General features: G+C 37.1%; 1 protein-coding gene across 1 annotated transcript in view; it reads left to right on the top strand.

Annotated features, from left to right (window-relative positions):
- The window catches only part of TNFRSF21 (TNF receptor superfamily member 21), a 59,512-nt gene that overhangs the window by 33,002 nt on the left and 12,170 nt on the right, over positions 1 to 14,340 (top strand). Inside the window, exon 4 of the mRNA XM_016158932.2 lies at positions 5,977 to 6,242. Coding sequence (XP_016014418.2) covers positions 5,977 to 6,242 — 266 coding nt within the window. The remainder of the gene's footprint in view (positions 1 to 5,976; positions 6,243 to 14,340) is intronic.

The raw sequence follows: 14,340 nt of genomic DNA, 5'->3' as shown, positions 1-14,340 counted from the left end.
GTAATTTGTAAGCCTGATGTCACAGCACATGCTGATGAAGAGCATTTGTGCCGGAGGTGGTGGGGATCAGGGTGGTGGTAGAAAGGAAGTAGTACTGAGCTCATGTGTCTTGTTTTCCACGTATGTGTCTCTGGAGGCTGCTGTGTGTGTGTGGAGAAACCAGCACGAGGATAACTGTGGAGTCATCTGTTCTGGGAGTTGTGCATTAATTACTTCCATGGGAATTTTCTCATTATTTATCCCTCTACCTCTCTTTCTAGAAGAATAATGAGAACTGACATTACACTTAACAAGTATAGGAGATGCAATGAGAATGCTTGAAACTTTTAAATGGTGAGAATTTGGTACCATGAGAAAGCTTACAAACATATCCATCTCTTCCGCACACTATTTCTGTGCGAAGCCCGGTTGTACAGTGTGAAATCCAGAGTGCTGTGCTGTGGGTTACAGAGAGCCTTTGTTTCTGCTGGTTCTGTCGTCGCTGTCCTTCACACCTCATGCAGGGAAGGCTTTCATCTGGCTTCTTAATGATGGCACTCGTTTCAGGTATTTATCTCCAAAAGGAAAGAGTTTTAATACCTTCTCCAATTTTACAAGTTCAGGTTTTTATAAAAAGAGGGCCCTTTTTTGCATACTGCATTTCATATTGAGCTGAAAAATAAAAGAGCCTCAAATTAGGGTTGTAACCCAGATATTATCTAATTCAGGGTTTCATAATGCACTGCAAAATGCCATTTCTTCTGTCACACCCAGTTGATTGTAACGCATGCCTCTCTTCTTCAGTTCCCTCACGGCGGATCTGGGCAGTGTCAGCAGTGCGTACCGTTGTGATGGCCTGCATGAGTCAGGGACAGCAGCATCATTTTTCCTTTCACAGTTCCTTTTCTGTGGAGGACGCCACTCCTGTGCATTGGTGCCCCTTCTGACATGTACTAGTGATATTCTGAAAAGCACAGAAAGCCAGGATTGTTCAGCACCTGTAATGCTCACTGTTCAGCATCTATAATCCTGGTGCTAAAACATTTGTCTATGCTGAACTCCTCTCACCTTTTAGGTATATTGCTCCAGTGATACTGGTCCATACAGTAGTGGAGGGGAGAGGGAAAGGAGAACCAATGTGCACTGAGGTGCCGTGCCTGATGGTTTTAATACGTGATCCCATAAATCTCTTTACTCACTAGATGAAATATGAGGTGGTCTTTTCATTTTACTGATGTGGATGCTGAAATCTTAGAGGTCGTCATTTGCCCAAGGTCATGGAGTTTGAAACCGTATCTTGTGATTACAGAATTCGTGATTGTTCCACTACTTGCACCTTAAAACTCATAAACCATTTACCTAGGGCCAGGGCCACCTTCACACACATCACTCCTGGCAGGTACAGACTCTAGTTTACAGAGCTTGACTCCTTTGATGACTTATTTAGAAACTTTAGCCATTCCTGGAGCTCCAAAACCTGACATAGGAAAAGCAAAGTTAAGCTCCATGCCTCTTTCAGTGCTTCACTAGGTTGAAGTCTGTGTTGTATTTCAGCCTAAGGAAAAAGAGACTTAGCATAACATTCAACTAACAATTCACATCAATTCAACACATAGTGACTGTCTCCAGGATAGATAAAAATTCTTCAAACTCTGTTGATGCATGACCAAGCAGATAGTTGGTCTCTATTTAATTTATTATCATTTCACACTGAGATTAATAATTGGGGTGGAAACTTTCATTGTTTGTGTGTGTGTGTTTTCTTTTAACGAAATGCTTTTCTAAATTTTTATACTATTTAATAGTTCGGATCTTTTTAAAATGTTATAGTTCCAGGAACTGGTGAACTATATATAGCACATGCCATATTCAGCTTACTAGTAGTTTTTGTAAATAAAGTTTGAATCAGAACACAGCCATATTCATTTGTATTGTCTAAGGAAGCTTCCATGTTATAGCAGAGTTAAACTGCAGCAGAGATCATGATTCTCAAAGCCTTAAATATTTACTGTTGCCCTTTACAGAAAGTTCACTGACCTCCTTTTTTTAACGGTAGCAGTTCATAAGTAAATAAATAAATTAACTTGCTAGCCTCAGAGAAAACTTTCCCAGCATCTGGTTGGTCAGTAATAACAGACAAGGAAGAAGCACACACACCATGGCCAACCCTGAGTGCATTCCTACGTAGACTAGATGGCCATGCCCTAGGAACATAATTCCAACAAATAATAATAATAATTGATAATAATGCTTCTGTACTACACTATATTCCCTATTAACCACAGTAGAGGTACCACTAACTAGCTGGATGGCCTTGAACTGGACACCAACCTTTCTACATGAGATTCTTTATCAATAAAATTAAACACTTAAAAGAGTGATATATATCCTACATAATAGTATGTATATAAAGTTTATATAAACACATATTATACATGTGTGTATTTTATACATAAAGTTTAAAAAGAAAAATAAACATCAAATAGAGTAACAAAATAAAAAGAAGACCTATTTTCTTACCATCCAGTTTAGGAAACAGAACCTTGTGGATAGCTCTGAAGTTCCTTCTGTTCAGTAACTTATCTACTCCCTCCTTCCAGGGATAACTATCTCAATCTGGTTTAATCATTCTATTAATTTTCTATATTTGTATTTAGTTTTGCCTAAAACTTTTTTCAAAAGAAAAAACACTTTCAAAGCTCACCAAATTTTGTGTTTCATTGGTGTTACTACATTTCCTTGGTGACAAATTCCTTGACTTACAAGTTCATAAAGACTATCACTCCAGGAAACATAGTAACACACAGTGGCTGCTCAATAAATACTCTTGAAGTATTCCACAGGTTTTTATTTTCTCATTGATGGTAAAGTGGGGACAAGGTGCATCAAAGTCATGGGCTAGTTCAGACTGGTCTCCTTTTTTCCTGCTGGGGTTTTGTGAGTATGTGCTAGGCTCACAGGGTGATATATCCAGGGGAAGCCATTGTCTTTGCCATCTTCAGATTTATCATCTCCTTAGTGGGAAGGGGCAGTGGTGTAGAACATTGCTGACTCAGGCCAGTTCACGTGAGTTGACTCTATGTTTTCATAGTAAAATAATTAAGATGATCGGATAAAGAAGTTATAGTTCACATATACAATGGAATATTACTCAGCCATTAAAAAAAGTGAAATCCTACCATTTGCAATGACATGGATGGAACTACAGGTTCTTATGCTGAGTGAAATAAGTCAGACAGAGAAATATAAATACCACATAATTTCACTTATATGTGGAATCTAAGGAACAAAAAGAATAAACTAATCAAAAACCGACTCACAAATATGGAGGACAATTTGGTGACAGAGAGAGGGGTTGGGGGGATGGGAGTCTGAGAGAATGGGGTGAAGGGTTACAGAAGTACAAATTAGTAGTTGACAGATGGTCATGGGGATGGGGAGCACGGCATAGAGATTGCAGTTAGCATTAATATATTGGCTAGGTGGAAAACCAGAGGAGAGGAGCAATTAGGGGGATCATTTTATAAACCATATAAATGTCTCACCAAGGTACTGTATACTTGAAACTAATAAAAAAAAAAATGGTTGAAGAATTAAGATGAAACCTGACTTGTAGGCCTTAAATTAGCTTCCAGTCAATTTTAGTTGAACAAAATCTCATTGTATCTGTTCTTCGTGTTTTTTTCTTTATTTTGTGGCTGAAAAAAAAAAGTACAAATACTGAGTTTTGGAAGAAAGAGTGGTTGTTAAGCTTAAGCCTTTTCAACTCTGTAATTACTCTATAAAGGCTGTGTATTTGCATCAGAAATGCATTTAGTCTTAAGTTATAGTGCGTAGTATATGGAACATTTATAATGATGGGGTACTTCCAAAAATAAATCCACTCTATAGAAAATGTTAATCAGCTCATCCCCAGGGACCAAAGTGAGTATCTCCATTGTACAAATGAGGAAACGGACATGACAGTTAGTGGTTTGCCCAAAGCCACACTGTCACTGGCATTATGAAGATTTAAGCAATGGACCGACATACAAGAAAACCCAGGCATGTTTTCATGTAAGACACTGCGGACCTTAGTCAAATTGACCTAAATTAAGATACAGGGACTAACAAGCCTTTTGGTGTTTGGCACAATCTACCATGCCAACCACAAAGAGCTGTCTTCCTCCTCAAAGTTACCTGCGGGGTTTTAAGTAGGACATGGGTTTTTGAGGAGTCTGTTTGGTTGAAATCAAAAGCTCTGTATGTCTGGCTAAACATTGCTATGAAAACTGAAAAGTAACTAGTTCAAGTGTATTTTCACTGCCAAAGAAAATAGTGTGAGAAGTACAGTAATGTCTCAATTTGTGGCATTCTACTTTTATAGTTGACAAGAAAGCAGCCTCTACTCCAACTTATTTTTCAAAAACCATTTTCAGAGGTTTGATTCAGGGTGTGTATGCAGCCTCCTAAATCATTTGCCTCAATCAGATTGCATGGCAGAGTAAGGATTTATATTGAGGAACCACATTTTCCAAAAAACTTCTGGAATGAATATTGCTCTTTTCTTAGGCAAAAATTGATAGCTCCATTTATAAATATTTCCCCTAACAACTGATTGGAACAAAAAAGTTTTTTTTTTTTTCTTGGTGAACCTCTAATTAATTGAAAATTTCAATTAACCATAACAGGAAGCTCCTCTTTGTTGTCTTTTTATACTTTCTTCACTAAGGGACCATGGCCTTATTTTGCTTATTGAGCAGTAAATGTTTTTAAGACATTGTTAACTATAACTTGGCAACAGGGCATGTGAGTGTGGCCTCATTGGAAGACATGGTATTGACTCAGAGGACTCACCCACCTGATGTGGTAAACTACCAGGGCCCTTACCCTGAGTTTACATACACACGCCATGTACATAAATTTGGGCAAAGCCAATGTGTTATTTCAGAGAGAAATTGTAAGAGAGGAAGACACCAAAACAGGCTACTTAGGGAAAGATGCATCTCACAGAGGATTGGTGCCAGGTGCCCATCTTGAGCATGCAGACTCTGAAATTTGGTTTTGGCATTTCACCCTGTATTCATTAGATTTGGGGACTATAGAACCACACTGATTTTTAAGCTAGAATGACGATATAAACATTATCTGATTAATTGGGCTTATCATCCAAGCCACCTACCTACCTTTATAATATTAGGCAAATTGCATAACTTTTCTAAGTGCTTTTTTTTTCTTGTGCAACTAGAATGTTATGCTTTATAAAATTGTCCAATGAGCTCATGCCTTAGTATAATGCCTGGAAGATAATAGCTATTGTTATCACAGTGTCATTTGGGCTGTTGTCTTTATTCTAACTGTGCAAGTCAATTTAGGAGACTGAATAATAGATCAGAAAATTGCCTCTTGAGCATAAATTAGAGCACAAGAAGCCAGACGTTCTTAAAGAATGCCTCCATTGGGCTGAAAGAGCTGGCTATGTCATCAGTTGACATAATGGACACCCTTGCCAGAATCTGACACCCTTTACCCAGATAGTGCTGGATGAACTCCACTGTAGTTTTAATGTGGTTTATCTTCTTCTAGATTTTATTAAGTCACCACTTTTTTAGTCTGGGAGCCTCTATTTTATTTGGCTACAGTTTTTTAATTTTTATTTTTATTTTTTATTTATTTTTTATTTTTATTTTTATTTTTATTTTTTAGCAGTAACAGAGGAATCATTCTGATTCCTTTGTTTGGGTTTGGCTTTAAAAACATCTTTTACGGGTGATTTATCATACTTTTAGGATTGCTTCTTCTTCTAGTTCCATATTCAGAAAGTGAAATTTGCAGGAGGGTGCCTAACTAGTCCCCAAGATGGGTTGCATGTGCCAAGTGCATATAGAAGGCAATGCATTCCTCTGATGTATGACAATAAGCATTGTTTGAGTTCATTGAAACAGAGTGGCTTTATATAAAGACATTCCCTCACATGTTTGTGTTTGTTTTTTAAATTTTGTTTTGTCTCTGGAATAGGTATTGATATCCTGAAGCTTGTTGCCGCCCAAGTGGGAAGCCAGTGGAAGGATATCTATCAGTTTTTGTGCAATGCCAGTGAAAGGGAGGTGGCCGCTTTCTCCAACGGGTACACAGCGGACCACGAGCGGGCCTATGCAGCTCTGCAGCACTGGACCATCCGGGGGCCCGAGGCCAGCCTTGCGCAGTTAATCAGCGCTCTGCGCCAGCACCGGCGCAATGATGTAGTGGAGAAGATTCGGGGACTGATGGAAGATACCGCGCAGGTAATGAACCCCGGGTTGTCAGTCTTTCTTACTAACCTGTTGGTTCCTGTGCTTTAAGTTTCATCAGGTATATGAAATAAGGAAAACTAACTGGTATTTGGTGTTTAGGTTTACACACACACACACACACACACACACACACACACCCCTTTAGGGTGGTGTTTCTCAGTGGTTGTCCGTTAGAATCATCTAGACAACTTTACAAAAATTCTGATACTTGGACCCCACTGTAGAACAATCAGATCAGAATCTATGGGAAGGACTAATAATAATATTTGTCAAAGATCTCCAAGTGCTTCTAATGTGCGAAGTTAAGAATCATTGTCTTTGGGTTAGGTCCTAACATCAGATTGTGCAGCCTGATCTACTCCTTGTAGCCATGAGGGAATTTTTTTTTTTTTTCTTCCCTATATCCTCTCCTCTCCAGAGGCTGTTTTCTGTGATGTGGCTTAGGAAGGCTCCATCTTATCCCCTGAGCATGCTGGTGGGGCTGGCAGCAGTTAATAACAGGATCGATCCTCCTCCTTGGGCTTGCTCCATCCCTGCATGGGATGGGAACTGAAGGGACCTAGGAGTGTGATTTATTTATAGTCTGTTCAGTGAGCCCTGGCTTTGGAGTCGGACAATATTGGATTTGAATCCTGGCTCTGACACTTATTAACTCGGTGACCACGGGTAAATTACTTCAATTTTCTCTGCTTGTTATCTCATTTGTAAACCAACTTTATTTTATGGGGTTAATTAAGACTAGAAATAAAGTCCACAAAACGCCTGACACCTTGGAAGTATTCTCCAAGTGGTAGTTAAAACCGTGGTGTGACTCATTATACTTAGCCTTTCCTTAATCATAAGGTGCTTCCCTGAAAGGTCATGTAAGTACAAATTTGGATATTAAATCATATTCCTCATAAGCTTTGATGAGGAACATACTCCCGAAGTAAAAAAAAAAAAAAAATGCTGATACTAAAACTTGATAAAACTTCTCAAAATTAAAAAGGCCACTCTGCCTGTGTTCTTTTCTAGTGGTCTGAACTCCACCTGAAAGAACTAGGGAGAGTTTTCTCCTATCAACTCTAATTCACTATTTTTCTGCACCATATTTATGTATTGAAGGACTCAATTTTACATATTTAAGAAATCCAAATGCCTTTTTATACCAACAGTGTAGTGTTTCTAAACAATCATCAGAAGGATCTTTTATCTAAGTGACTAGATAAAAATTTATAGGTGCTAGTTGACTCTGAAGTTGATCCTTAAAACTCTTGACATATTTTTAACTTCTTTGAAATGTGAAATTTCAGAAAAAATATTTACTAATAGGCATTGGTAAATATTCAAAAGCACACACCAATGTCTTGAGACCCTTTGAGAAACGATCTCAGTAATTATGGTTCACAACTAAAACTGGGCTTTAAATAGTTGGATTTGGGGAAAGGAAAGGGAGATGTTTAACCTCCAATTAAGTAAAATGGCAGCAGTTTGAAAAAAAGGGGTCCAGAGGGAAATGTTATTGTGTTTCCTTCGAGTGCTGGCTTTCCTTGGAGAGGTCTGGCAGAGCAAGCAGCAGCTTTGAGGAGGGATTTGAATTCTTAAAAATAAGTCACTAGATCTTCTTGATGATGCCTACAAGGAAGATAAAATGATGCTATGTTAGGATTTGGTTAAATGTGATATTCAATTAGGTAGAAAGATGATCATGTTTTGTTAAGGGAAAAAGAGGTTACTGAACTGTGTTTTGTATTTCTCATTAGAAAAAGGAAATCTAAGCATGGGAAAAGATAAATACAGGAAATCGTAAAAAGCATAAATGTTAATAATAATGTATTATTAAATCTAGGTAATAGAATTAGAAGTGATTTTCTTTTTTATCATTTTCTATAATGAAAACATTACTTTTGTGATTTAAAATATCTTTTTAAATGACAAAGCTGAAAGGGTGTAAGAAAAGATAGGGCTTTGTTTCATTGTGCTAAATCGAGAGAGGGAACCATCCTCATTTTAATTTAGGGAGAGCAGTGATTCGTGTGACAATCCATTCTTCCTTATTAGGACTAAGTGAGGTTTGTGATGTTGGGTCAGATTTTCCAAAAACTTACTTAAACTTACTTCGTTTTTGGTTTCTGCAGATCCATCTCATTTCTCTATGTACACTCAGCAATCACTTAGAATTTAGATCTAGTCTTTGGGATATTTTTTGGGGAAGATGGTAGTTATGGTGATAGGGTATTGACTATAACAGATGACTTTTTGTTTCTCTGATGTTTCCATTGAGTTCTATGAATGTTTATTGAGCACCTGCTTTATTCCAGGCATTGTCATAGCTGGTGGGAACAGTGGCCAAAAGTCTCCATGGAGGAGACCAAATATCAAGGAGAGTGATTCATAACAAAAATCACTGGGTCAGTGAATAAGAAAAAAACACCTGCGAGTGCCAAACTCTTGTACCGTGTAGTTCTTTCCTTGCTCTATCTATAATACAAAAAGATTATAATACCTATTTTTTGTTTTTTATTTTTTAAGAAACAGAGGCATCAAAGTATCTTACAGCTAGCTTTCTCTTTGGTGCTAGTGTAGCCTTTGTGTTATGATGGAGGCTGAGAAGGCAATATTAAGCTTCTTATTCCATGTTTTAATAATAATGTCCATCATTGTCTAGCAACATTCTGGACCCAGCTCTGACTCTAATAGCCAGCAAACATGAATTTCTGGCTGTTGGCTTTTACTAATCACACAGTATGTAACTGTATGTTCATTGTTTATCTCTGAGATTTGTTGAGTCAAACAAGAGAATCAGAATGCAGGGGGCATAATTGAGACTCATTCTCCCCATCTTACGATGGATTTGTATTATTTGTGTATTGTGGTACTGCTGGGGATTTGAGACTTTGCCCTGGGAATTAATGGACTCTTAATGTGTAAAAATGACTGTGTGTGTTTAAAAATGGTTACTGTTTTTTTTTTATTTATGAGTCAGAGAGCACCTATGTTATGTTCCATTCAAAGGATTAGCCCTCTCTGTGCCTTTTACTTAACCTCTGTCAAGAACAGCTAGTCCATTATTAACCATAGTGGCCTGTTAGCCATTTTTTAATTGAACACATTCGGTCTGACCTTTTTTTTTTTAATGTTATGCATTAAAAAATTATAAAGTAAAATTCACTTTTTGATGTGTTCTTCGAGTTCTTTTTTTAAGACAATATTTTTAGAGCAATTTTAGGTTTAAAACAAAATTGACAGGGAGATACAGACTTTTCCCAATACCCACTGCTTCCACACATGCATAGCCTCACCCATTATCAATGCTACTCACCAGAATGGCATATTTTTACCAAGGATGAACCTATGATGACACATAATCATCCATACTTGGTGTTCTATGGGTTTGGACAAATGTCTAATTACGTATATTCATCATTATAATATCATATAGAGTATTTTCACTGCCCTAAAAATTCTCTATATTCTTCCTATTTCTCTTTCCTTTTACCCCACCTACCACCCCTAGGCAACTACTAATCTTTTTATTGTCTCCATAGTTTTACCTTTTTTTTCAGAATCTCATACAGTTGGAATCATACAGTATATATAGCCTTTTCAGATTGGCTTCTTTCATTTAGTAATATGCATGTAAGTTTCCTTCGTGTCTTTTCATGACTTGACGTCTTATTTGTTTCTAGCGCTGAATATTTCATTGTCCAGTTATACCACAGTTTGTTTATCCATTCACCCACTTGACTCTTTATTTGAAGTATGAGCTGTATTTTTTAGTACTCACTTCTTTCGAGTTCAGCATCTAAACTGAAATCAGTTTTCCAGAATCATATCTATTGTTCTCTTCCAGGGCATGAGCATGTGGAAGAAGCAACAAAGCAGTAGGACAATAGTTGGTAGTTACTGGTACTTGGCCAAAGCTATTTAAAAACCAAAATGAAACAAAAACCTAATACAGCATTCCAAATTGTGTGTTATCTTTTTTCCCCATTCTTTTGATGTTTTTCCCCTGTAGCTTTATTTAAAGAAGTCTTTTGTAATCCAGCTTGTATTCAAGGTTTTTAAAAAATATAGTGTGACAGTTTTTGTCATTTAGGGAATTTCAGTGTGATTTTATTTTTATTTACTCAAGTATCTAAGTTTAAGATAACCATCTTATTATTTGTTTTCTATTTGCTCTGTTCTCTTTTTTTTTCTTCCTTTTTTGGTCTTCTTTTAGATCAAATATTTTTTATTATTCCACTTTTCTTCTTTTATTAGCTTGTTAGCTACACATATTTAACTTTACTCTTAATGGATACCATGAAGATTACAACATGCATACTTAAATTATGAGAATCATTTTATAGATGTGCAGTTTTTACTGTTTTCAAACAATACAATAGCCATAGAAAACTTCAGTCCTGTTTATTCTTCTTTTGCATTGTGTTTTTTATTGTCATGAATTTTAATACTATGTATTTCTTAACCCCTGAAAGGCATAATTATTGTGGTTTTTCATGGTCAGGATTTATGTTGATTTACCTACTAATAAATGTTTTCTGTTCTTCATTTCTTTCTGCAGCTTCAACTTCTACCTGAGGTCATTTTTCTTTGGCCTAAAGAATACTTACTGTAAATTTCCAGCAGTAAACTCCATTTTTCTTTGTCTGGAAAATGACCACTAAATAAATAATTGCATTATTTACCCTTTGCTTTTGAAGGATAGCTGGAAAATAGAATTTAAGCTTTTTTTTTTCTCTCAGTACTTCATGCTTAGTTTTACATTTCCCCTGTTAACAGCAAAAGAGATGTTGGGATTTTATTTTTAAATCTATATTACATAACAAATGATGTACACAATATTATACTATGTACTTTGGGCAAATCCAAAGATGAGTAAGGAAGACAAAGTCAGTGCTATCAAGGAAGCTTACAGTTGAATGGAAGAAACATATCATATAATTTAGGGGAGTAAATCCACAAGAGTGGGAAGAGGGAAGTACTGGACGTACTACTAATCAGCCATTAAAGGCTGCAAATTGGAACATTGGTGTCAAGGTTTATGCCGGTGTAAGTTCCTGTCCTGGCAGCATCTCACTTTGGGGACATTATGGTTAATTACTTGGCTTCATTGCCTCAGTTTTTTCCTGAGAAAATGGGAATGCCGTTAGTGCTTATCCTCATGAGCCGTTATGAGAATTATGTGTGCCCCACAGTCAGCACTTAGTGATTGTGTACTATTAATAGTTGCAATTATTCCCATGCTCTAGAGGCAAGAGAGATGGAAGAATGTTCCTAACTAGCTCCAACTCATACACATAATAGATACTTTAAATCTTGAACACAGAGTTATTAGTTAAAGTAGACTGCCTTCCAAGACTGCTTAAAATGGACGGTGGAGCACAAAGGTTATATCTGGGTTCAGAGCCCAAGAACTGGAAATTCCAGCTAATTGTAAATATTTATTCCTTGCTGCCTGAGCAAATGGTCCTGGCAGGGATGTTTTCTTTAGTGAAGAAACAAAAGTGGTGGTATATGTGGAGATAATGGTCTGCTCTCTGAATGGCTATCAGAAAAAAAGGGAAACGAAGAACTGAATTTCTAGGTTTCCTTTTATGTTTCTTTTCTCTCTCTTTTTTTTTTTCTCTAAAGACTTTGTATATTTAGATAGGCTTAACTAGTCAAACTTCTCCCTACCTCACCCCACCCCTCAACCCTGCCTTGAAGGGGTAGACTTATTTTTCTCAATAGAATACCCTGGGCAGACAATTTCATTAATTCCGATTTTTTTTTTTTAAATGGGAATTCAAGTGGTTATTAGAGTTAAATGAGGTGTAGTAGCTTGTTAAACTGTAAGATGTAAAAGAAGTGAGATATTAAAGTGGTATTTAGTGGCTAGGTTCAGAAGTAATTGCGATTTGATTTTCAGCATTTATTGTTTCATTTTGAAAAAGGGAGGAAAAAGTACATTTAAATAATAACAATATTAAAAACAACTCCAATAATTTAAAATAATATAAAGTGCTGCTTTGACCAGAGATTCACAAATGTAAAGAATTGGTGTTGATCAGGTCGGGGAGTTGGGTATTTCATTCCTCCTCCCCTTCTTCCATAAGGTTAAATTAAAATTACACTGTAATTTAACAACTAGTGGACCTGAAGTCAGTGTTGCTGACTGAACTTAATAGAATGATTCTTTGTTAGGGTATCTTAATCCTTTCCGGAAACCACATAAAACTATGTACCAGGGACAGAGTTTCTCTTTCTCTCACTCTTTCTCTCCCTCTCTCCCTCTCTCTCTCTTACTCTCACTCTCTTGACTACAGTAGACTCTGTGTTGGAGACTGGGTGGCTTCGCTCTGTATAGTCAACTGGGAGATTCTTAACAGTGGGAAGAGCACTGGGCAGTCTCTTTTGGCGAGGACAGAACCTCTGCTTCTGCTGCAGAGGGAACTGCACTTACTGATTTTTTTGCTTACCAGCTGCAGGATGCAGCTGTCCTTATCTGTGGTCTTTCTGAGACCAGCTAATTTCAGAAATTTAATATAGCGAGGGCAAGTTGAAGCAAATACCAGCTGTACATTTAACTGTTGGCTTTTTGACTATTCAAATTTGTCTTTATCTTTAATTTGCCAGTTGGTCATATCTTAGAAAATAGGGATTATTTTTCCTCCGGCCTTATGCTGGTAGCTAAACTACCTGCCCCCTGTTGTGTTACCACATTATAGAGGGTCATTTAAGGTCAAGTTACTTAATTTGGAGAGTATGACTGTGGGTTGTGGGGAACTTCTGAGGTGGCGAGGAGACATTATAAAAGGATTGCTGACACACAATAGACCCAGGTACGTTTAGTGATGCTTGTGTTTAATGTGGTCATTGTGCACAAAGAAGTGATGTCTATGAATCAGCCTTTAGACTTTTAATGACGTTTCAGGCTGTTCTACTTATCATATTTTAAGGTTTCATTCAGTTAGTTGACAACCTTTTGCTGAGCACCAGCTGTGTGCCTGGTACTATGTAAAGAAGAAAGCTACCTCCTGCCTTTCATAGCTCACTCACTAAGATGAGACACATGTGCAAATAATTATAATTCAGTGGAATAATCAAATGTTATAATGGAAGTGTGCAGAATGAATTGCAGATAACATCAAATGAATTCTAAGATTGTACCTGACCCTCTAACATATACATAGAAAACAAGAGCAGATACATATTTGTCCATTTGAAAGTCATTTGAAACAAAAACAAAAACAGACTGTAGTTTCTTTCAAGACTATGTTTTGGTCTTCTTCCCAGAGACTTTCCCATCTGGTTTCTGCCCAGGGAGCCCCACCTGCTTTTTCACACTAAAGACTTCTCTGTAAAGAACTTCTGATTTACTTAGAAATTATTTTTGTTTTGCTCAGTAGCAAGCTTTTCAGAAACCTTTCACTGTTCTGAAATAATAAAAGTACAGGAATAAGGTGCCAGTGTGCCACTTCAGATCACTTGCTGGAGTTTGAACTTTGAATCTCCAGGAACTAATAGAAGGAACTGACAAATTGAACGATCTGATTTTGTTTCTCTGGATTGGGATTGAATCTTGCCTTTGCCACTCACTGTGTGTCCTTGGGCAAGTTCCATTATGTCTCTAAGCCTCAGTTTCTTCATTATTACCTTCTAAGGATCTGGTGAGGATTAGAGTTAGTGAGTATAAAAGCACAGTCCTGCACTTGGCATATAGTAGGGGGCTCAGTAAATCTTAGCTACTATTTTCTATTAGAATTTGAATTCCACAGTCCCCTTTTTTGACTCAAGAACAAATAATACTACTCTACTTTCAATGAATGCACATGTCAGTCGTAAATGAAACACACACATACGCAAACACAACGCAACAGAACAAAACAAAACAAAACACAAAAACAGGCATCATAACTCCAGATGCTGACAGTTTTATAGGAGGGATAGTATGTGAGCCAAACTTTAGAATATATTCTGTGAAACTGTTGTATAAAGGAGTTGAGATAGCCTTTTATTTTTTGCCTGCGACATGGTGTCTCAACATTCAGAAAAGGCTGATACTGTTAGTCGATGACATTTTCTAGCCCTTTAATCCACACCTTTACTGGCTTTCTCAGAAAGT

This window comes from Rousettus aegyptiacus, unplaced genomic scaffold, assembly GCF_014176215.1.
Source record: "Rousettus aegyptiacus isolate mRouAeg1 unplaced genomic scaffold, mRouAeg1.p scaffold_m13_p_1, whole genome shotgun sequence".
NCBI lineage: Eukaryota > Metazoa > Chordata > Mammalia > Chiroptera > Pteropodidae > Rousettus > Rousettus aegyptiacus.
This window is presented reverse-complemented; position numbering and strand designations above follow the sequence as displayed.